Here is a 25113-nt window from a genome sequence, read left to right on the forward strand (position 1 = left end):
GGCAGATGGCATTTCCAAAAGTGGGAAAACTCTCCTGTTCTCCTTTTAAAATATGTACCATATCTATACATATTTTTATAGCTATATATGACGTATACTATATATATGTGTGTGTGTGTGTATATATATAGATAGATGTAGTTATTCCTTTGGACATATCAGTGTTTTTGGTGTATGTGTGTTGCCATTGTTGTTTTTGTCTCTTTGTTTAACTTACTTAGTCCATCAACCAGAATGTACTCTTATTCTGGTCTCCCCAGCTCCTTCCCTCCAGCCCTCCTGCTTGGCTTTCAGTTTTTCTGCAGCTGTACCCTCCTGCGAAGGCTCCTAGAGAAACCGGTGACAAGGGCCAGTCTCTAAGACCTCATCCATGCTCCTGGCCCGGCGCCATTCAGCAGTGCCAGGCCAGCATAAACCCTGGTAAACTTTGGCCAGTGTCCTCGCTCCACCTGCACGGCCCTGCTCTCCTCTGTGTCCTGTTTCACCAGCCCCCGCCCCGCAACGGCACACATCCAAGGACACTGCGGGAAATGGGCCTCCAGCCAAGCGTCACAGCAGAGCCCTCTGACACCCTAAAAGATCCTTGGATGGTGGAAAGAGTCCTGGCAATTTAGCATCTCTTGGGGTCTCAGGACTCGGCATCCCTAGTCTACTCACCAACCCCTACCATGACACACTCAGATTTACCAGGATGTTTGGGGGTGGGGTGGTGCAGTAGACTGGTGCAGGAGAGAGCGAAATGAGGGGGCATCCGGAATGCAGGAGGAGCTCACTGCTGCTTCGGGGCGGGAGAAGGAAGGGAGGAGAGAGGTGAGTCGCTGGGAGGGGTGGGGAGCGCTGGGCTGGCCCGGGCGGGACGGGGCACAGGGTGCGCGCGTGTGCGCCGCGTTGAAATGCCCGGCACGTCGGGACAGCACACCAGAGCCCAGGGCGCGCGCGGAGCCTCCCAGTGTCCCGCTCCTGCGGCCGCAGCCATGACGGAGAACTCGGACAAAGTGCCCATCGCCCTGGTGGGGCCCGACGACGTTGAGTTTTGTAGCCCCCCGGTGAGTACCGCCCGGGAGCCCCAGATACGCGGAGCCCGGATCCCCTATCCCGGGTCAGCGATTTGTGTCACCGAACTTGGGAGGTGGAGCAAATTTGGGCGCCCAAATGCGGGCTTGGGGTGGCGCCCCACGCGAGTGCGTGTGCAGGGGGCCCAGCATCCCCAGACGGATGTGAAGGGGAGGGTGGATAGGGAGGAAGAGGGGGCGTCGGGCGGCCGGCGGAGAGAGCAAACCCGGGGGGCGATGGCCCTGCAACTCGAAAAGTTTGTTCGGTGCACATCCACGCGCGAGGACCAGGGACCCGCGGGCGGGAGCGCCGCGAAAGGGGGCCCCCGGAACAGCCCGGGGCGAGCTGCCCCCCACCCCCTCCCACCACCACCCCCGATGCCCCGGGTCGCTGCGCGCGGACGTGACCGTGCCTCTCCCGCCGGCCCGCAGGCGTACGCCACGGTGACCGTGAAGCCCTCCAGCCCCGCGCGGCTGCTCAAGGTCGGAGCCGTGGTCCTCATTTCGGGGGCGGTGCTGCTGCTCTTCGGGGCCATCGGGGCCTTCTACTTCTGGAAGGGGAGCGACAATCACGTAAGTCCCGAGGACGGCGCGCGGGGTGCGGGGCCTGGGGGCGCGCGAGGTGGCGGGGTCCTGTCTGTCACTCGCGTGCCCCCTCCTAGGTGGTGCCGGAGCGCGCCCCCTCGCCCTGGCTAATGCTTTCCCCTCGGGGCCTCCCGGGCACCGTCTCCCTTCTTCCATCCGACTCCGGGACGCGGCTTCCCACTCACGGGCAACTTTGTAGAAAAACCAGGCAGGGATTTAAGGGAGAAAGCGCAGCGGGGAAATGCAGTGGACGGTTCCAGGAAAGCCCTTGTTGGCCCATCCCAGCCTGGCGCCTCCACTAAGCAGCTGAGTGACCGTGGGTAGGGCACGTCCCCTCTGGCCTCGCTTTATTCATCTTTAGGAAAGAAATGGAACTAAAGCCTCGCCCAGCTGAGGAAAGCTGTGAATTTAAGAACCTGGGACAAAGATAGTGGAAGAACACTCAGACACAATAAGGGGACGAACTTGACCTCTCAGGAGCTCCGCTCTCTCTCTCCCTCCCTTCCTCCCTCCCTTCCTCCCACACCCTCCTTTCTACTATCTCCCTCCCCCCCTCCCCCTTTAATGCCCTCTTCTCTCTTGCTGTAAGGGAAAAAAAAAAAAAAAGATCTAACTTCCTTAAAGATGGCAAATGTCTTTACAAATCAATTCTGGCCTGGTCATATGTGATTTAATGGTAAACGTTTTACTAACTGCTGTCCTGCTTTTTTTGTATGCAGCTATTTATTTTAAAGCTCAGTTGGCTCTCAAGGAATATAAAAAGTGCTTCGTACCCAACTGGGCAAAGTTCCAGTGTGTTCGTTAAATACCCTGAATTTTGTTCACCTATGTAAAGGGGGGCATTTTATCTTGATGACCATTGCCAGGCTTGGTATAAGCTTATTTCCACTAATGGAAAAGAATTCCATCTCCAGGGTACACACAAAGGGCTGTTTCTTAATCACTGCCCTCAGAGGATCAGTGACTGCTGTTTCCCCTTTCTCTCCCACCATGAAATTCAAAGCATGAACGAATTCCAGTACTTAGAGAAAATGGTGCTGAAAGCAATTCAACCATTTTACACATCACATCTTCTGCAGTGACTGCATAATTTGTATTTTTAACTCAAATGCCTAATGTAGATAAGCATGCCATTTAGCACCAAGTCTGTTTTAGAGACTATATCAAATTTACAAGCATCGATTTGTAGGATCAGAGCTGCACAGCATTTTGTGTATATTTGAAAAGTGCCTTAATGTACTTGTATATTTTAAATATAGAAGCTGGGCCAGATGCTCATATTTGAAAGCAACATATCTGAACATGAGAACGATTTCAATATCTTCATCTCCATTAATAGAAGGGTTTAGATTGTCATCCCTTGGGAAATTCAAATGTATGGTATTCGAATGTAAATGCTATCTTTTAGATGACAAAACTTCAATGGTATAAGCCCTTTGGGGGCAAAATTAGCTTTGCTTTTTTTTTTTGCTAAAGATTTTGGTCATGATATATATTGAAATAAATATCATTTGGCATTTAATTATTCAAGGCAAACACAGCTAACTGACAAGCTTCTAGAAAGAGAGATTGAAAGACCATCCTGAATGAGCAGGGCCTCCTTTCATCTTAACTTTTACTTTACTGCAAGAAGGTTGGTTGTCTGGTTCAAGAGAGCAGTATTAAATTCTAAAAATACGGAGGAATAGTGAATCACATTTTATTGCTAACAAAGTTATCCCTGTCTCTTATACAAGCAGCAAAATGAAGAAAATCATGGTAGGTTTTTTTTAATTTTTAGAACCCCCAAAATATTCCGTGCCGAACCATATTACTTAAGTCTGAAAAGCAAATCACAAAAGACTAAATAGAGTAAATTTGACACCATCTACGCATAGCACTTGCACAGTCTGCTTTCCCTGGATACAAATGTAAAAGGCCCAAACAAAACAATCAAAACAGGTAAGTCTCTGTCAAACAGAAAGACATCCCCATCCAAATGGACTACCCACTCTTTGGGGGTCATCCATGCCTCTGCTCCTCTATATTGGTTTATAGAGGGGAACCAGCAGTAATTCACCTCCTGTGCCTTTCATATGGTAAATCCCCTAAGGACAGATTTACTTGAAATCAGCTGGAGGACTCTAAAGCACTGGAGTGCTAATAACCAGGAAACAAGTGACTGGGCTCAAATATTGAGGCCATGTTTCATCCACATTATTGTAAACTGAACAAGGCATTGAAATATGGGAAGTTCCCACCAATATGAGATAACTGACAACCCTAGTCCTGGGATGAGGGGATGAGATCATTGCTTGGGGCCTTTATTCTCAGCCTGATTTTTTGAGACATTGTCCCAAACATGATGTAATTATCTTATGAACCCAGGCTTTATTAGAAACTCATTAGCAAAGCTCCTTGGCTGTAAAAGGCACCATATTGAGCAGAATTTTGGCACATAATAAACTTTCTTTGTGCTTGAATAGAAATAGCCTTAGGTGCTAACAACTCCATCAGTTGAGAGCAGATAATGTGATTACTGCTCCACCAACCCAGCCTCCCTCTGAGCTTCGGGCCCAGTACTTTGGAAATAATTTCCAACTTTTTACCACCCCCCCCAGCCCCAGGCACTTCAGGAGGGCACAAACCCCCACTGCTGCCCCGTGCAAGCTGGGCTGCAGTTACATTACAAAGTATGCAGTACCCATGCCCCTCGTTTGGGAGCTTTTGTTGGGGGAAGGTGGTGAAGGGTGGTGGTGGAGGAAAGTGAAATTAGGACCACAAGCCACAACTCTAGTGTTACCATCCTGTCTCCTTAGGACCTGCTAAGAATTTGGAAACAGTTCATTTTTCTTAAATTTAGGATTCCTTGAGTAGTAAAAAGCTTATGTGCAATGCAAAAAAAAATTTTTTTAAATTAAAAAAAGAGCCTCTTGTTGCATGAGTGAAGGAAGGACACTTGTGCCAGCAGAAACTCACACAGGCGTTGTCCGCCATGTGCCCTTTGACAGCCAAAATTAACTCCAGTGAATAGTGGCTGCTCAGAGAGCTCAGGGACAGAACAGAGCCCGCTTTCTGGGCCTTACCTGCAGAAAGCACTGGCTCAGCCAAAGAAAACAGGTTTCCCCAAATTGGCCGATGGTGAGGACTGCCTGAGGGGCAAAGTGAAAACAGATTGCTGGGCTCTGCTCCTGCTCCCCTAAATCAGAACCCCTAGAAGTGGTTCTTATGATCAGGTGAGCTGGGGAAACAGTGTCCTGCAGGAATCAAAGTTCATCAGAAGGAGGGAAGGAGGGGCACTGAGAGCTGGCTGAACTGCATGCTGCGAGTTTCTCTTCCACTGGCCGAGGGCTGTTGCCTAAAGGGGCACCAGCTAGCAAAGTCGTTTCTACATCTCTGCTGATAAAATAGCGCTCTGTGGGTTTTGCAATAATGAGTTTTCTACAAGTAATGATCCAGTAACAACAGATACTTTCCGCAGGGTTTGTCCACACGGCAGTCAGCCGTTCCTCATAATTAGGGAGAAAATCAGACTTGAATTGAATCTGAGCTCTTTGCAGTTCTGACCTACTGACCTGACACTAAGTAGCAAGTGTCTTTCATCGGTTCCCATTCCTTGCCCTTTAAAGATTTTATATTTGTATGTCATATGAGATATATATCATATATAAAATATAGATGTGTACATATGTAAGCCTCTAAGAAAAAGGAACAAAAGAGAAGAAAAAGAACCCACCTGCTACCTTACAACACAGAGAAGGTTCTAGCAGAGCAGCAGCACACAGAGCAGGAGCAGTGTGTGACTGACTTTTTAAACTGATGTTCTAACCAGATGTCTAAACTAACAGAGCCCTTTGGGTCATCTAATTTAGTGGTACACTGTAAAAAACACAAAATTTCTAATGGCAGAATTTTAAACAAGATGTTAGATATCCAGCACACAAAACAGATCAGAAGCAGAGCTGCTCTGGTTAAATTGCAGGTGGCTGGCGGGAGTGAGGGTGAAGAAGCCTCACAGTCCCACCTGCTCTTCCTCGCCTCACCTCTGGACCACCTCTGTGAAGTCCCAGAACTCTAAGGACATAAATGAAAATCACCTCTGAGGTTCCACTTGGTCGTTTTACACTCAAGGCAACTCCCGAGACCCAGGGATAAGTGGTGTGGCCACCTGTTTTTCTGATTCCTGGGCCAGTGCTCTTGGACCATGCCAGGCCTCCGTCCCTTCTCCCCACACGTCTCATAACAAAATGCCTTACGACACCATATGTCTGTCCCATAGAGTCATTAAAATGAGTACCTCTTATTTTGAGCTGAAACAGATGTGCACATTGACCTTGCTCTCCATAAATGTTACTCTGTCTCAGGCATATCCTAGTCCTGTCTGCAGTCCCTTCTGTATACCACACTCCATGCCAAATCTTGCCGGACTTGAAAAAAAATACCTTCAAAGTGAAGTGCCCCTGCAGATTTGTTCAGGTAACAGCCCAGTTAACCCTCTGCCTCCTCAATTTCCATTTATCCATCAATGGGTCTCGACTCTGGCTGCATCGTAGAATTGACCTTTAGAAAAAGGAAGATATCTGCTCAAGCCTCATCCCCACAGCTCTGATTTGATCAGTCCAGTGGGGGGAACCTCAGTGTGGTAGCTGGAGATTCTACTCAGGTGCTTCTACATGCAGCCAGGATTGCAAATCACTGAGCTATTTGAATTAGTATCACAGACTATCAAAAGCTTTACTTTTAAGATATTTTTTAAGAAATCATTGTATGAAATGATTGGTCTATGAAAGAAGTCCTCATAGATAACTGTCTGACTATTAAGGATGATTCAGTGTTATCTCTGAGAGATAGGAGAGCTGCTTTATATATTGCAGGTCTAAATATAAGCCCTGAATTTCTCTGAAAGGGAAGCATCACTAACTCTGATGTTCTCTTCCAGATTTACAATGTCCATTATACCATGAGTATCAATGGGAAATTACAAGATGGGTCAATGGAAATAGATGCTGGGAACAACTTGGAGACCTTTAAAATGGGAAGCGGAGCTGAAGAAGTGATTGAAGTTAATGATTTCCAGAATGTAAGTATATTTCATGCATTCAGGGAGTTTAACCAGGCAAGCCTGGGAGATGTCTCATTCAGGGAGAAGGAGTACCTCTCACGCACATCCAAATGGGACCCGTTCTTTACAGCAGTCACAGTACCGCTCACCCACCGGCACCGTGCAACATATTCCCTTTGAGAAAGGACCGCTCTTTGTCCTTTACATTTTCAAAATGAAAAAGCAACACCTTAGCCTTGAAAAAAACAAGTTCATGGAACTATACAAAGTCTTTGCAGAAAGACTTGTGAGAGCTATTTCTTTCCAAGCAGCTTTCTTAACACAGTGAATGAAATGCTCAAGCTCCTTTAGGACATTGCAAGTTCTGAAATTGGTACTTGTCAAGAGGAGGGAAATTTTAATAACCTAAATAATCTCATCAACAACAGGTGGAATCTGTTTATACAAGTTTCTCAATTCTTCAGGTTTCCCGTTTAATCCAGAAAATGAGCGTGGAGAAATTACCCTAGTGTATCATCTGCTTTCTGACCTGGGCCTATCACAGATGAAACATTTGAATCTCCTTTGAAAAGGGCACACATGTTTGTTTTCAAAAATTCAATTTACAGGCAATTGGAGACATTAAGGCATGCATCGATGCTTCCGTGGACATCTGCGAACCAAAGTGTCACTCCAGGCCTCCTTCCGGATGGCCACCGTAAATACCTTATTTTCTTTCATGTCCTAAGATGAGAAAGAGGCATCACTATTTGTGCTCTCCTGTTAAATGTGTAGATGGAGTAGGTGAGACTTCATCATGAAGAAAGGCTCTTGAAAATAATGTCTCTTCTGATAGTTTATTGCCCTACAAACATCTCATCGACCCGTCTTCCTTTGATTGATGAGAAAAACTAGAGATGCTTTTCATTTGAATGAAAGAACTCCCCTTGTTGATACCCAAACACACTTTACAAGCCCTTTTGAATACCAAACAGATGCTAACCTTAGAGCCCAGCTGATGTTAAACATTGTCTGATGATGACAAGGCCCGGCTGTGTTCAGCGCGGGCTCTGCCCTGGGGCCAGGCTCTGCAGTCCTGTGTGTGCCCGGCTGCATTTCGCTCAGTCATAGCTTTGCAAATGGTCCTGGTCAAGGGATAGGGATAATTTCTCTGCACCTATTAAAGGCTTTTACTGCAAGACCCAGGACAAGGCAAAAGGCTTTTTTTTTCCCTTTGCATTGCTCAATGTAAAATTATAAAATGCGTTGTTCACTCAACCCAGAACAAAAATGAATACCTAGGATGTGACACAGTATCAAGATATGCAAAGGTATCTACGCAGATAAATAAGAAAAGATCCATCTCTCTCAAGATGTGCGTGTATCAGGAATATCCTTCTAAAATATTTAACCCCGAACCCATATTTCTGTTTTATAATCCTTTGGTTCTAATAATGGTATTGATTGTGTTTTGTTCTCAGAGGCCAACGGGGCCACAAATATTTTATAAACTGATCAATTCTCTTTGATAGCTTCCCCATTTCTCCAAGTCAGAACTGGTGAGTAGAACATTTTTTTGATGGATAGCACCTGTTATGGGTTTAAATAAGCCTGGACTTCTGAAAACACATGAATCAGCCACAATGGTACCTGCACTATTACTTTCTCCTGTATTCTAAACCCTCAGTCAAATACAGGAAGGGTTTATTGGAGCCGACGTGTGCAAGGGATGGTGTGAAGCATGGAGGGTGCAAAGATGGCGGACACTTGTCCCTAAAGGACCTTACAGTCCGGTCCAGGAGGCGGACATCCACACAGAAACGGCTTCAGGTCAGGCTAGGAAACATGCTGCCACGGAGCTATGGACAGAGCTGTGGGGCCATCATGGAGGAGGCCGTAGCTGCTGGTTTTACAGAGGTGGCAATGCAGCTGAATCCAGCCTCTGAACCCCAACACTGAATGAATTTTCAGAGACAGAGTTTTGGGTGCAGTAGAAAAGAATAGCTTTATTGCTTTGCCAGGCAAAGGGGGCTGCAGTGGGATAATCCCCTCAAAACTGTGTCTCCCAACCTGGAGAGGGTCGTGAGAAGTTTTATAGTAATAGGTTTAAAAGGGCGTGATCAGTTCGTGGACAGTCTGCTGTTGGGTTGGTGGTGGGGTAAGTGGGAGTCAGCATCACGGATCTTCTGGTTTCAACTGGTGGGGGGTCTACATGCTTCTGGGCTACATACCGTTAACGTCTCGCATCTGGTGGGGGTTTCAGTATCTGCAAAACAGCTCAAAGATATTGTTGTGTGTATCCCTTGATGAGGAACCAGGACCCTACTCCAAGGCTGCACTGTTGTTTCTTGACTGTTCCTCCGTGGTCTCTGCATCCCCTCCCTTCCTTAATTAGCAACGGTTTGAACCTGCCCATTGGAACTCAGGGAAGCTCATGGAGGCTGAATGAAGCCTATGTCCTGTCATCAAGAAATGGGGGACACAGAAAGGCTTTGTGCCCAGGAGCCCCACAGGGGCAACCGTTGAATCGGGAAGAAGGATTTTGACTGGCAGAGAAGCAGGGCCAGGGTTTTCCAGGCCCAGGGAAGAACACGCAATACGCGTGCTCAGGTCTGCTCCCAAGTTCTAAGTAGCCCTGAAGGTGGGGAAAAGGAGAAGATGGGGTTGCAGGTGGGGTGAGAGTAGGAAAGTTTCTGAATTGTACGTAACAGACTTCCCTGCTAACGCGACCAAGACTGTAATGGAGCCAATGGGAAAAAAAGAGCCCCCTGAGAGGGAATTAGCACCGAACAAAGGGCTCCGGGCTCTACGCTGTTAGAGAAAACATTGTTCAGGACACTTGTTCAAGAAGGTAAGGCACGCTTCATTCAAGGAGGCTGCTACAGCGGGGGCTTTGTAGTAGGGGAGAGAGAATGGGCTCCACGCTGAATACAATCAGGAAAAGTGGGGATTTATAGCCAAGGAGCAGGATGGGGGCATTGGTGGATGGAAAATTACTTAACAGGTTCTTTGCTGAACTGACCTAACAGGCTTTTTTTGCTGCACGCTGGTCAAGGGGATCAGATATCCAGGTTGATCAGACCAAGGCTGACTCAGCAGGATTCTTGCTAAAACTGGAATAAATGGGCCAAGACAGAGCCTGAGACTGGGGCCTAGTAAACGGAGGCCTGAGAGGAGCCTAACTAGAGTGCGGTTAGGAGTATCTTTGACAATACCTTGTGGAACACAGAAGCTAGGTCTGTTGATAATGTATGAGTTACGTTCTAGAAAGTTATACCCTCAATAGCATTAGTGGAGTGGGTTTAAGCCAACCCTCTCTAATGACCCATTTATGCAACAAAAATCCTGGTTAGAAATTAAGATAGAATAAACTGGTGGCTATATACAGGTTTTCACTATACAATTCTTTTGACTTTGTGTACATTTGAAATTTTTTAATTTAAAAAAATGGAGGGGAAAAAGAAAGGTTAGCACAGCCTATCTGGTAGGTACATAGGTTATTGGTTTCAAGAATCAAAATGGTCTCAACTATAATATAAAGAAAAAATAAAGTGAAAGTAATTTATAATAAAATGTGGACTTGAACTTGAAAACATCATAAAGTCACATGCTTGGGTCACTGCCTATGCCACAGCCTAAAATGCAGACTGACCTAAATGTGTGTTGACAAATTAAATACCAGGTAATTTTCTCAAACAGTGAACAAAAGTACCATTGTCTCTCCGTTTGCACAATTATTCTGTTTCCAGGAAATTCGTTGTACGTTAAGACTATGCTAAAAATCACTTTATGTTTATATGTAAAACGGTGTTAGGTTCTAGGCAGAGACACTTACAATCAGGTTTTTCACCCAGGAACCTGGGTGGTTCGTTCTTCAGAGATCCTCTGAGCTGGTCGGAACCCAACACCCCTGGGCCCTGCAAACAAAGGTCCTCAGAGCCCCCAGGCTTTGTGACGATAAAAAACTCCCTCAAAAGTTTCTAAAGTATCCCCCCTGGAGGAAGGACCCCTTGCCCTTTTTGGGAACTTCTGGTTTAAGCCACAGAAATAAATGAGGTCCCCTAGAAAGAAAAAAATTTGTGTGACTAAGATGAGATTAGCTGACTCTTGATAAAAGGATGTTGGATCATTGTGACCCTCACTCATCACCTTTGTTAGCAAGTTTCCTCATTATCCCCAGCTTCTAAAGCCTGGTTTGTTTGCAAAAACAGGAGATTTGCTTGCCTTTCTTGTGCCTTTTCCTTCCCTCTATTTAATCTCTTAATGTATCCGGCTGCTTGATATGGATTTGTAGCTAGACAGGGTGGTTAATATGTGTGAATTCTTTCCCACAGGACCCATCCCTATGGGGTTTCAGTTTTCTTTGCAGCCTGTAGACTGTCAGAACTAACTCAATACTAGACTCACATTCAGGGTTATGAATCCTTCCATGGAGTCAGTTCCCTCCCTGGAGATATGGTAATGGCTGTATGGTATTTCCTCCCTGGCATCTCAGATTCAGAGGCTCTGAGGGCTTGAAGTTAAGAGAACATATCACATAGGAGCACAGTAACCCCCCTCCTCAACTTCTGCTTTTCAAACATGCACCCTAGATTTATAAGTAGGATGAGAACAGCAGACCTTCAGGAGACAGCATGATGGAGAGCAGTGGTTCTCCAAGCGTGTTTCTTAGGCCACCAGCCCCAGCAGAGAGCTTGTTAGAAATGCACAGTTTGGCCCCCACTCCAGACCTCCTGAATCAGAAACTCTGGGGGAGGGGACCAATATGCTATTTTATTTAACAGGTCCTCCAGGTGATTTGGATGCAAGGGAAAGTTTGTGAGCCACTAGTACAGAAGAAACTTGGGTCCAGAGGCTGTACCTTAGTCCCTTGAGGCTGCTATAACAAATTACCATAGACTGGGTGACTCTTAAACAACAGACATTTGCTTCTCATAGTTCTAGAGGCTGAAAAGTCCAAGACTAAGGTGCCAGCAGGCTGTATGTCTAGTGAGGGCCTTGCTTTCTGGCTCACAGGTGGCTGTCTTCTCACTGTGTCCTCACAAGGCAAAAGGGGAAGGGAGCTCTCTGGGGAAAGGGCACTAATCCCATTCATGGGGGCTCCACCCTCATGACTTCATCACTTCCCAAAGGCCCACCTCCAAGTACCATCACATGGGGGGTTAGGGTTCAACACATGAATTGGGGGTGGGGGGTGGGGAGAGAGCAGGGGACACAAGCATTCGGTGCATAGCAGGCTATTTCAGTTATTTAAAGGTTTGTTACCCTGAACAAGTTTCTTTCTCTCTAAACTGGTGGTCCTCAGGCGCAGCTGTACATTATAAACACATGCGGCACTTTTAAGCATGCCAGGGTCTGGGCACAGCCCCAGGCCAGTTAAATGGGAATCTCTGAGGAGAGGCCCAGGCATCTGTGTTTTTAAAATCCCTCCAGGTGATTTTGGTGCAGAGTCGAGACCCTCTGCAGGAAGCCTGGAGTTCTTCTTCTGTAAAGGGGGGTGAGGGTCATGCCTCCACCTCTCTCTGGGTGAGAGGTGACACTGGGAGGAATAAGAGAAATGTGTTACATGAGTACGTGGCCAATCAGGCCGCGTGGCAAATAATGTGAAGCTTCAGGAGGAAGGAGCCTTTCCTTCTCTCCTCCAGTCTGTCACCCCCTAGCTTTTGCAGGGCTCCTGGCTCTGAGATTCCATATGGTGTAACTTTCCATGAATATCCTCAAGCGTGAGTGACATTTGACTTGGTTCTTCATTTAAGAGGGCTGACTCCTAGCTTTCTAAAGGCTTTTTTTGCTCCCACGCCTTGGTGTTGACTTTGGAACAAGTTCTGTATCTTCCTGACATTTGTCTCAATTCAACAGAAGGTTGATCAGTTGAGACGTTCAGATTTGTGCTGTTGTCTACATTATTATGGCATAAAACTTGTAGATCTTTAATACTGTTTTTGAGCACTCACTAGTCATGAAATTAACCAGCAGGGTGAAAGTAAACACTCTTGGGTCAGGACGCACTGTTATGCCTGATGTGCTCTGTGGGCAGAATCAGTGCCCAGCTGTCAGCCAAGACTGGAGACTTGTGACTGAGGTCTCCCTTGAGGCTGGTCCCTAGGCAGATGAGGAGACATTGTTTATGTCTCACAGGGGACAAAAACAAAACATCCAAGTCCTTGGATAAGGTCTAGGAGCAAAACTCAGCTCCCAATGTTATAGAAAGCTACTATTTATTCTGGGCTCAGCAACTTAAGAAAAATCTGAACTCATGGAATTAATTATTTGGACCAACATCTTTTGAGAACCTTTGTGGGAGCACCAAACAAACAAAAACAAAAAACAAGAAAAGATTCAGGGCGATCTCAAGCTTAGAGTTGAGTAGGGAGGTGACATTTACAAGGAGCACAGGCACTAAGAACTAATGAGGGGTGAAGACGGGAGGGCTTTCAGGAAGTCAGAGGAAGGGGAGCCACTTAGCCTGGGATGGTCAGAAAAAGCTGCATAGAAAAGATGGCATTTCATCTGAGCTTGCGGAGTATGCGGAGCAATTAGAATACCCCATCTCAGCTCAAAGGCAGAGGCTGCCTCATCACACTAAAGTACCAGCCTTGTCATTCCTATCTCCTCACTCTGCTTTATTTTTCTCCATAGCACTTAATGTCACCTGACTTTATTTTTTATTTTTGGTAAATAATCCTAAAAGGTAAGTTCCGTGAGGGTAGAGACTCCATCTGTTTTGTTCATCCCTGTACCCAGGACCCGGAACAGTGCCTAACTCGCAGTAGACACTCAATAAACTGAATAAATGAAAGGATGGATAGATGGATGGATAAACTTTTGCTTCCTAGGGCATCACAGGAATCCGTTTTGCTGGAGGGGAGAAATGCTACATCAAAGCACAGGTGAAGGCTCGCGTTCCTGAGGTGGGCACCGTGACCAAGCAGAGCATCTCCTCCGAAGTGGTGGGTACCAGCCTGCTCCACACAGCAAGGGCATTGGGCAGACACTGAAGGCACAACCCTTTCTGTCTCTGGTTCCTGGATAGGTTCATGACCAGAACATAAGCTTTCTTTCTTCTCTGACAAAGGAACAATTATTTTGGTCCTGTTGTTGGTTCCAAGTGATCATTCTTACATGATGTAGTATAAGTAGAGGTTTGGAAACCTGGATTTTAAAGCGCATAAGGGGCTTGGTCATGACATGGCCCTTCTTTGCCTAATGTTAGGAAACTATCTGATCAGTGATTGAGACAACCTAAAGGACTTCACGTGTTAGGATCTTTATTAAAGGGGCCTCAGGAACCTCAGGCCTCGCTCCAGCCTCAGCGGCATCACTCAGTGGGGGATATCCCTCCTGAAAATTCCCCACAGCCTCTGCTGGAAAGTAGCGACAGGGTGCCCCTTGCCTGTATGTCAGGCAACTTCACGGGAGGTAGTTCTAATTGTTTTGCCCTTCGTTTAGCTGAATGACTCCCACTACAATTTCTTCCCACTGGTTCAAGTTCACCCCAGTGAGTCTACTCAACATACATCGAATTCCTTTCCTATGTGTAAGGCTTGTGAGGTTCTTTAAACATAATTTGTCCACTTATTATTAATAGCTTGCCTTTGAGCTTGGTTTTATAAAAATTTACATTAAGAATTGCACACAAGTTTCTAAAGACACGTTTAACAATAGTACCTTACACTTATTTGGTGCTTTAGGGCTTACGAAGTAGCCACATTCCTTATCATCTTCCATTTGAGTCGTGGCAGGGTAGGGTGCAAGAAAAATGGACCTTGGAAAGTGTGGGTTCAAATCTCAGCTCTGACACTTGCCGTGAATGTGGCTTCAACTCTTTCAGCCTCCGTTTTGTCGTCTACAAACTAGGGTGTGCACCCTGTCCCCATGGCCCTGAACCCACTAGATAATGAATAGATGGCTGCTGCTTTAATTCTTAATTTTATTATGATCATTTTTGATCCCTCCAGTATCCCTGTGTGGGAGGTGAATCAGGCATTAGCTCCCTCAAGGCAGATGAAGAAAAATAAGAGTAAACAAAGGTGCCTGGAAACTGCCCGATTGTTTGCTCTCCTAGGAGCAGCCCCAGGTGTCTCAAAACAAGAGCTACAACCAACCTGTGGGTTTGTAAAGTTGACTGTCATGTCTTCGGTATCTCCTCTACTCCCAGTTTCCCCAGCCATTCATCCCGTGAGATGGGGTCCAGCCCTTCATCCCTCTCTTCTGATTCTCCTCTGATCACGATCTGCTTTGTTCCCCGTGAGCTGCGCCCTTCCGAACACAAGTGTGGACCCGCTAGTCCACAGAGTCTGAAAATGAGACCGAGACCGCCTGTGTTCTGACCTTGAACATCTCTTATTGCAGTACCTTTTTTTTATTGTCTTATCACTCAGTTTCTATTATGAAGCCTTTAGTGAACTATAACCCTTGACATTTCCCCCATGAGTGGATGTAAAGAACCAACTTCCCAACCATAGCGGACTGAGATCTTATTATAAGTTTGCAGTACATTTTCTGATTTTTTTAAAAACAAAGTAACTTTTTTTTTTACTTTTAAAAACAATACTTTGTCATTGTAGAAATTTGGGAAATACATAAAAGAATAGAGAAGAAAGTCACCCACAGTTGCAAAACCCACAGAGAACTAATGTTAATGTTTCAGTAAATTTTCTTCATGTGCAAGTATGTGTGATATTCTTTCTTTTCATAATTGAAGTGATTCTGCTGTACATTCCTATTATTTTCACTTATTATTTTCACTTTCATCTAAAATGTAGGTTTAATGGATGTATTGTACATCATCATATGATCATAATTTTAAATTTATATGAATGAAAATTCCCTGTGCTGAATAGTTTTGCCTTTAAATCTTTGTCTGTATCTGATTCTTTTCTTAGGCCATAGAGGTGAATTCTTTTTCTTGTGTTTTAGTTGTTTATATGGTGTGTGGTGGATTCTCTGGTGGGCCAAACCAAATTCAGACAACATGTTCGTGTGAATTAGGAATGTGTTTGGCTGTCAGTAGCAGAAAATTACACGTTGAGTGACTTAAATAAGGATTTGTTTTTCTCCATAGTAAGTAACGTGGAAGTAGGCGGCCCCAGGCATTGGCTCCGTGGCCAGCATCTCTGATTTTTCTGGCCTGTCCTTCCAGCTCTAAACATCAGCCATGCAGTCAAGTAAGGAAGGCAGGAAGACGCTGAGCAGTGCCAACCGTGGCTTCCTTTTACTCGGGAAGAGCAGACGGCTGCTCGGCCCCCAGCACGCTTTAGCATGGACCATGCTGTCTAGAACTGGTGGGCACCCCGAGCTGCCGGGGAACCTGAGAAAGCAGGTGTCTCCCCTGGGGCTGGCACACTGCTGCCACAAACAAAAGCAGGATTGTGCTGCGAGGAAAGGGAGGGAGGCAGGACATGGGGTAGGCAGCCGAACGTGGGTGCCACACACTTTTTATTTAACATTCCTGTCTTGTAGGTTGCAAACATATACATTCTCCCTATCACCCCGTTCTGTCCCCACACACTTTAGATGGTGATGGGGTGGATTTATACACCACTAGCGCTCATACATTTTTCATCAGTTTTGTATAACTTTTAAAAGCTCCTGTACCCAAAGAGCATTCATTTCCTGGATGGAACCATTTAATTTAAGGTAAATAACTGAATTACCTGGGTGTTAGCTGCCTCCAATAACTTTAAGTTGTTTTGATGCAGCCAGAAGCCTGAGGGAGAAAGCATAAATGAAGTGCTGCTTTTAGCTAAAAAATAAGAAGACATTTTAATTTCTCCAACCTATGGCAAACTAATAAATACATGAAAGGAACAACCTGGCAAAATAAATTTGTCTCCTGGGTTATCAAACCGTTCTCAGCATCTCGCTGTAGAAGAAAATCCAGGGTTTAGCTTTGAAATCTTGGTGGTGTGCTTGATGCGAAGAACATCTGAAATATGTTTTATTATAGCTGGGAAGTGTAAAAATGGTTTATGTTAAATAGTGCTTTGAACTGAAGACATTAAAGGACCAATCGCTGGCTTTTTCCATTGTGGTTTGGAAGCGGCAGAACAAGCCCCCAAAGGACTTTCACTTCACACCAAGGGCTCCCCTATCCTTTATCAGATTCCAGAGTGCGTTCAATTGCCTTTCCTCTAAAACATCTCTGATCAAAAACATCAGATTAACCTAAAACTCAAAGTTGATATCAAGTAATTTTCACCTCCACTCAGAGCACTCATATTCACACATTCGAGGTACCCAAAGGCAGGACGATGTAAGGGGAGTGGAATATTGTGAGAAGAGCTACAAAGAGGAGACATTAGATCTCAGAGTGTGTGCGTGTATGTGGGGGTGTGTACACGCACACGCACACACACGTACGCACAATTCTCGTTAAGTTCTCCTTTTAAGTTTTACTGAAGTATAGCTGATTTACAATGTTGTGTTAATTTCTGCTCAGCAGAGTGACAGTTATACACACATATATGTTCCTTTTCATCTTCTTTTCCATTATGGTGTATCACAGGATGTTGAATATCGTTCCCTGTGCTCTACAGTAGGACGTTGTCGTTTATCATCCTATATATTACTAGTTTGCATCTGCTAATCTCAAACTCATTGAGTTTTATAGGGCAAAATAATCTTTTACGGACACATGAATCTTAACATGCAGCATATCCCACTGCCCTCTTTGATCAGTGCATTTCATTTTCACCTACTTACAGGAAGGCAAGATCATGCCAGTTAAATATGAAGAAAATTCTCTCATCTGGGTGGCTGTAGACCAGCCCGTGAAGGACAACAGCTTCTTGAGTTCCAAAGTCTTAGAACTCTGTGGTGACCTTCCTATTTTCTGGCTTAAACCGACCCACCCCAAAGGTAACATTTTAAATTTTCTTGACGCTGCTTGGAATTCTCCCTGCCCAGTGAGATTCCTGTGAGCCCCTGCACAGGCCCGAGCATGTGACAAGGAAGATAAATCCGGGAGCACCGCGCAGTGTCTCGGTAATTGGCATGAGAGATCAAACGGAAGGGAGAGGACAGCTGAGAATGTCACAGGGCAGGGCCTGAGCAGCAGGGTGGCAGGAAGCAGGGGGCCTAGAACACCTCTGCTTTACCTGCAGGTTTTATTTCTGACACTCCCACTGCTTCCGCTCTGGCCCTAATCTCTGTTGTTTGCACTTTGCAATTTTATATTATTTTATTCCTAAAGCAGAGAACCGAGGGACTAAGAAGCTGTCATACTACTGAATCTTTATTATGGTCACACCTTGAATCATGGGACAGCCAAAAGCAGCTGTGGGCATAGGCTGAGATTCCTCAAGTTCAAGGCTCAAATGTCCACTTCCAAGTCTGGGGAAAATAAATGAAGAGCCCCTGGGGTTAGGTTGGAGCACACCTGTGGGCTGTTTCCGGGTGGGGAAAGGCAGGGGAGCTCTGCAGGCTGGGCTCTCTCCCCGGATTTTGTCTGTCTGCAGGGCTACTCTCCTGATTTCCACCATAGTCACCCCACTGGCCTCCCAAAGGCCGACTTTGTAGCTCTGGCTCAAGCAGGGGAAGAAGGCCGCTCCCCGGGCACAGCTTAAATAGGCTATGTTGTCAGAAAGATTATGTTGAACACCAAGAGAGAGCAGCACGGAAATAAAGAAAATACCGGGATTAAAACCACCAGACTTAGGCGGGGGAACGGGCAGTTACTATTTAATGGGTGCAGAGTTTCAGTTTTGCAAGATGAAAGAAGTCCTGGAGATAGATGGTGATGATAGTTGCAGAGCAATGTGAGTGTGCTTAATGCCACTTAACTGTACACTTAAAAATGGTTAGAATGGTATGTTTTTTATCTATTTTACCCCAGTTGAAAAAAACAGAGACTTCCCTGGAGGTCCAGTGGCTAGGGCTTGGCGCTTCCAGTGCAGGGGACTCGGGTTCGATCTCTGGTTGGGTAACTAAGATCTCACATGCCACGCGGTGTCGCCAAAACATTTTTTAAAAAAGAAGAAAAACACACACACAGATACCAGGCTTAGAAAGTCCAGGCTTCTGATTCTGCCATGGCTTATTCCTGCAGTTCACAAGTCTTGTTCGGTTCCAAAGCTTAGATAAGATGGTTACTTTGCAGCCCAGGCAAAGCAAATAGGATGCAGTTTATAAGCCACTGGCAGTGGCTTGTCTGGAAGAGAAGGTTGAGAATTCCGAGAAAGAATCCTCTGAGCAGGGTCTGCCACAACCCTAGGGGGTTGGAAAGGAGTTGGGGGGAGGGGTGGGGTGCAGAGTGGTCAAATGGACCATTGGTTTTGCCATGGCGGTGGGGGGGCGGCGGGGGGAGGTCTTGCCCCAGTGGGTGATCGCACCTCAATTCTCTGGCCATTTACAAGTTCTGGCTTTCAGTTCCCCACCTGCCTCCCCATGGAATGGGCCTTCTTGCCTTCCACCACTCAGGAACTCCTTCTCCGATACCTTGTCACCTTTTCCAGTCAAGGACAAAAGTCTCCAGCTCGACTACCATGTACAGCTGTCTCTAATCACTTTTTGTTTGCGGACATGCCTCTTACCCAGAGAGTTTATTTATTCAACAAATCTTTATTGACATGTTTATTTTGTGCCATTTACTTGTTCTAGGCATCTTGAATGCACTGATGAACAGAGGAGACAAGAATCCATGCCCCCCAGGAGTTTTACATTGTAGCTAGAGGAGACACTCCATAAACACTAAACTAAAATAAGAAAATTGTATGGTATGAGCCAAGGTGCTGTGGAAAAAGAACAGAGCAGGGCAGGGGGTCTGGGGGTGCTACACCTCTACTGGCAGTGCTAGGATGACTGATAAAATGTGTACCCTCACCACCTGGGAAAGAGTTTGTTTCCACCCAAGATGACTTGGGTGACTTGGTCCCTCACAGCCCAATAGCATGACCACATCTTAAGTATTCAATTATGTATCATTAAGTATATTTATTTATTTATATTTATTTTTGGAATGTGTTGGGTCTTCATTGCTGTGCACAGGCTTTCTCTAGTTGTGGTGAGCAGGGGCTACTCTCTGTTGCAGTGCGTGGGCTTCTCACTGCGGTGGCTTCTCTTGTTGCAGAGCATGGGCTCTAGGCACACAGGCTTCAGTCATTGTGGCATATGGGCTCAGTAGTTGTGGCTCGCAGGCTCTAGAGCAAAGGCTCAATAGTTGTGGCACACGGACTTAGTTGCTCTGTGGCATATGGGATCTTCCCGGACCAGGGCTCGAACCCATGCCCCCTGCACTGGCAGGCAGATTCTTAACCACTGCGCCACCAGGGAAGCCCTAATTATGTATCATCAAGTATTAATTACACATCTTAGGTATTCAATTATCACACCATCCATCCAAGAATTACCCATCATATACAACATCAGAGAAGTGGAAATCACCTAAATGCTCCCAGATTTGAAAAGGATGAAATAAAGGCTGGTGTAGTCATAGGACGGAATATCATAGGCATTGCAATGAGGGATTGTTGTGTAATCTCTCATAAACACAGTCATACTTCACAATAAAGTCAATAAAATGAAACCCTCTCTGAGGATGCCTGGCTATCCCCCACCTAATTCTAAAAGAAGCCTCCCGGCTTCAGAGTCCAGCACCCCCTGCCCTTGGATCTTTACGCTGGCAGGTCACCAGTGTCATGTAGCTGTATCATCAGAGACACTGGCAGTGACGCTGTACAAGGTCAGAGGGAAGCAGCGGGGGGAGCTGAGGTCTGCTGAGCTCGGGCCGTGTGCCAGGCACCGTTCTGTGCTAGAGCTTTACATTTTGTCCTCATTTAATCTTTACCAACAACTGTCCAGGTAACTAGTAATACTCCCATTTTATAGATGAGGAAACTAAGGTTCACGGAGATTGCATCACTCTCCCGAGATCATTGTTAGTTAAAAGGTGTGGGGTTGGTAAAAAAAAAAAAATTTTTTAATTAAAAAAAAAAAAGAGGTGGAATTGAGATTTGAATCCAGGTCTCCCTGATGCCTCTCCAGTCCTGCCTCAAGAATCAGGAAACTATCCATGGAAGCTATCCACGGCTGCACGCACATCCATGCCCTCACAGATAACACAGCATCATGTCATCATCATCACCTACCATCTGAGGGCTTATTATATGCCAAACACTATGCAAAAACCCTCAGGCACAAATTCTCATGAACTCAAGAGTGGATATATGTATATGTACAACAGATTCACTTTGCTGTACACCTGAAACTAACACAACATTGTAAATCAACTACACTGCAGTAAATTTTTTTTTAAAGATAAATATCCAAAAAAAAAAAAAAAGGAATAAATTCTCTTGAACTCTGTCACTACCCTGTGAACTAGATACTATTATTATCCCCATTTTACAGAAGAAGAAACTGAGGCTCGGAGAGACACCAAAGCCCACCCTGTGTGATCCTCTCTCCATTCTTGTTACTTGGCAGCCAGTGGTCCAGCTGCAGGACACATGAGGTAGTGTGAACAAGGACACTGGGCTGGAAGCCAGAGAAGTTTACGTTCGGCCCTCATCTCTGCCACCCATTCTGTGATCTCAGCCAAGTCACTTGGTCTTTCTGAGCCTTGTTGTCCTTATGTATAAAGTATCTGCTTATTCTATCCCAAATGATTTTTAAAAGAATCAACAAGATAATAATAAATTCCCTGAAAACTGTAAAGCTTTATACACATATAGTAAATCCATGAGGAATGCGTAGGGCTGCAAGTAACAGTGGTTTCAACGAAGACAGGTTGACTTTTTTCATACAGCCAAAAGTCTGGAGGTAGGTTTTTGGCACTATCATCAACTCTCTTTCTAGCTTACCATCTGCTACCTGAGGCAGGCTGGCTTGTCATCCTCGTGCCCATCACTTCTGGTCACATAACCCAGATATCACATCTACATCCAAGGAAGGCAGACGAGACAGAGGAAGCTGTATCTGTCCCCTTTTACCAAGAAAGCAAAAGCTTTCCCAGAAACTGCACTGGCATATTATGCTTTATGTTTCGTCTGGCCACTCCTGGTTGCAAGGCAGGCTAGGGAAATAAATGCTATTTTACTTTCTCAGCTACTAAGTAGAGGCAGGCAAAAAGAAAGGGAATTAAGAATGGATTTTGTCAGTTCTCTTACAGCATCCACCTCAGTTAGTATTATAAACCAAATTCTGGTTATCTGATGTTTAACTACTAACCCAAGACCCTGAAACATGCTTTATTCTTACAAAAATCATCAAATACAAATTGAATTAGAATCTAGTCATGTGTGTGTTTTTAATATCCTTTTCTTGTTTTTCACCCTGATAAACAGACTTTCCTTAATTATTCAAATAAAGAAATTAACTTACAGCAATTTTTTCCCCCAGAAATCCAGAGAGAAAGAAGAGAATTGGTAAGAAAAATTGTTACAACAACGACCACGAGAAGATTGCGCAGTGGCCCACGGGGCAACCCGGGCACTGGAAGACCGAGTAATGAAACCGGACCCAGCGTTCAAGAGGATTCAGAGCCCTTCAACCCAGACAACCCTTATCATGTGCGTATTGGCGTTTGTACGACAGGCTCAGATGAGTGCTTTAAATCCAGCACTTAAGTGGTGGTATTTCTGCTCGAGATTTCAGATAAGCATCTAGTATTCAACTGAGATTTTTACTCAATTATTTTAAAAAATACATCTTAATTTGTTTGTTGCAGGGTTTATAAATGAGGGTAAAAAACACTTCAGCATTGCTTCTGTAGTGTAAAATCTTGATTGGTTGTACTCTGTTCAAAGTTGTTTTCTGTGCTCTCCTTTTTTGTTTGAGTCACAGGCAAATTTATAAAGACAAATTCATATCAGGAATTGATTATTTAAAAATACTTCCAAGAGTGTGCCTTGCAGGCAACACAAAGGATGAAAGTATTCTTTCCCCCTTTATATCCACTTTATTCACCCACTTGACAGACAGGTTTGTTGAGAACCTGCTCTTTCCCAGGCCCTGTGCACACAGACAGGAGTAACTTCTGCCCTGAGGGCGCTCCGTCCAGTCGAGAGACAGACTCATGACCTGTGTTCTGTCTAAACTTTAGATGGAAACCTTAAGAACTGGTGTTTGTAAGGATGACACCAACATGCTAAAACTTCCCAAATCTTCAGTGAAATGCAGTTTACCATTACTATATTTTGCAGGGTGTGAAAGTAGAAAAATAAACTATGTGTAACTAGTGTTTTAATTGAAAAAATAATACATTCATGTATTTTTTTTAAGCTATAAAAATGTATCCAATGAAAAGTGTCTCCCTTCTACCACAGACATCTTCCCCTGAGCAACCTGTTAACAATGGCTGTTTGCTCGGTTCCTTTGCATAAGTGTACACGCACACACGCACGTACATTTTTAACACAAAAGAGTATACACACCTTCTACACTTTGGTGTCTTTCCAGTTACAATACAGTTTTGGAATATTTTCTGTATCTCCTACCTGGACCCACCTCATTCATTTTAATGACGACCCTGTATTCCATTGTGTGGATAAATGTACAGAAATTGAACTAGTTCTGCTTTGGTGGGCATGTAAATTATTTTCCTCAAATACTGTTAATAGGATACACCTTGCACATGCCTCATAGGGTATGGGAAGGAGTAAATGAGGTAACACAAAGCTCTTAGCGCAGTGCTTGGCACATAGTAAGCATGAACTTACTCCATGTTAGCTGTTAGTCTTACCTGTACCTCTTGTACACTGTAGAAATATACCTTTAGCACAAGTGCTGACACATGGGTCTGCTAGGTCAAAGAATTTTACATTTTAATGGAGGACACTAAATTGTCTTCTGGGGAATTACAGCAGCTACATGTCTTCAAACGGTAATGAAAGGCCTAATTCATTATCAAACTTTTAAAAAGTCTTGGGTGTAAAAGTGTACCCCCTGGTTGTCTTATCCTGCCAGTCTTTATGTGTAAGGTTGAGCATCTTTTCATACAGAGAGAAGTCATTTGTACATTCTTTCCTATAGCCTATTCAGTCCTACAGTCATATTGTTTCATGTGTTGCAAATATATTTTCTAGTTTATCATTTTAGACTAATATATTTTAGAAAGATTTAGAGCAAAAAAGTGTTTTTAGTAACCCAAGGCTTACCAGGAAATTCAGGACACCACAGTACTTCATTCCCTAAAGCTCAAAGAATAATAAAGAAATAAAATCTGAATAGGCAAATAGAAAATTTAATATAGTTTATTCTCCAGGTAGCTGACTCAGCTGCATCTGGTTCTGGGGATAAGGGCATCAGCCCCTTTACAGAAGGGCAGGATGTGACTTTGCCCTGCTTCCAGACTTAAGTGAGATATATACATATATACATATATATATATATATATATATATATATATATATACACACACACACACACACACACACACACATACACATATAGGCCACATCTTGGGTCTTGTGGGATCTTAGTTCCCCAACCAGGGATTGAACCTGGGCCCTCAGCAGTGAAAGCGAGGAGTCATAACCACTGGACCACCAGGGAATTCCCAAGTGATTCATATTCTTGAAAAAATTCCACCAATATCAGTTTTTTCCTTTGTTATGTGTTCAGCTTTAATTAAGCAGGAACACCTTCCCTGTGATCTCAGTCCTTCACATATCCCTTTAGGGCAAGAACCTGAGATTTCGCCCAACTTTCTAATCCTAACAAACTTTGTTGAACCTTCAGGTGAGGAAATGCCTCAGTCAACAGGCTCTTCGACTCCTCCTGCCCTGGAAGAGTCCGCTACAATTAATTAATGAGGTGGTTTTATTTTTGCTGTTCTAGATGAACCTATTTCAAGAGATAAGGGGGGAAAAAATGAAAAGTCCAAAGAATTTTAAAAAAAATGGTGTAGGAGTAAGACAAACACCTTGATGACAAAATGTGAACACAGGCTGTACCAGATGGTGTTGAGGAATTCTTAGTTTTGTGAGGTATGATCATGGCAGTGTGGTGCAGGAAAATATTATCTTATTTTGGAGAGACATTCTAATGTGTTTGAGGGTGAAATGTCACAATGCCCTCAAGTCTCTTTATGTCAGAATTTAAAATACTTAAAAAAAAATCATATTTGACAAAAAGTTAGCGATTGTCAAATCTAGATGATGTTCAATACACAACTGTCTCCACTTTCCAGTATATTTGAAATTTCTCATAATAGAAAGCCCTCCCACCCCGTCCCCCCACACAAAAGTTAAAGATTTTTTTAAAAGAAAGACTTTACCAGGAAAGGTGATAGGGCTGCTTAAGTCTACTTTGCTCAAGCCTAACCTATGTTGGTGCTGCATCTCCCCAAGTTCCTCCTCTAGGAAAGAGGCTTAAATTGAAAACCGAATTTACAGTAATGATAAGAGCTTTTTGCTAATGTAATTCAAGGCCATATTAAAGCGGGTATAGAATCTATACCCCTAGAAATCCACGAAAAGGAAAAACAGATACATAAATTTGGCAGGGGCAAGTTTC

General features: G+C 44.6%; 1 protein-coding gene across 2 annotated transcripts in view; it reads left to right on the plus strand.

Moving 5' to 3' along the window:
* The first annotated feature begins 867 nt into the window (after nt 1-867).
* CNMD (chondromodulin) overlaps nt 868-25113 on the plus strand; it is a 29042-nt gene continuing 4796 nt past the window's right edge. For both annotated transcript variants that reach the window (XM_057707558.1, XM_057707559.1), the window contains exons 1-6: nt 868-1046; nt 1485-1625; nt 6556-6696; nt 13494-13607; nt 17364-17517; nt 21997-22166. In XM_057707558.1, the coding sequence (XP_057563541.1) occupies nt 894-1046; nt 1485-1625; nt 6556-6696; nt 13494-13607; nt 17364-17517; nt 21997-22166 (873 nt within the window). In that variant the 5' untranslated portion in view covers nt 868-893. The remainder of the gene's footprint in view (nt 1047-1484; nt 1626-6555; nt 6697-13493; nt 13608-17363; nt 17518-21996; nt 22167-25113) is intronic.

The sequence above is a fragment of the Hippopotamus amphibius genome, chromosome 14, assembly GCF_030028045.1.
Source record: "Hippopotamus amphibius kiboko isolate mHipAmp2 chromosome 14, mHipAmp2.hap2, whole genome shotgun sequence".
Taxonomy (NCBI): Eukaryota; Metazoa; Chordata; class Mammalia; order Artiodactyla; family Hippopotamidae; genus Hippopotamus; species Hippopotamus amphibius.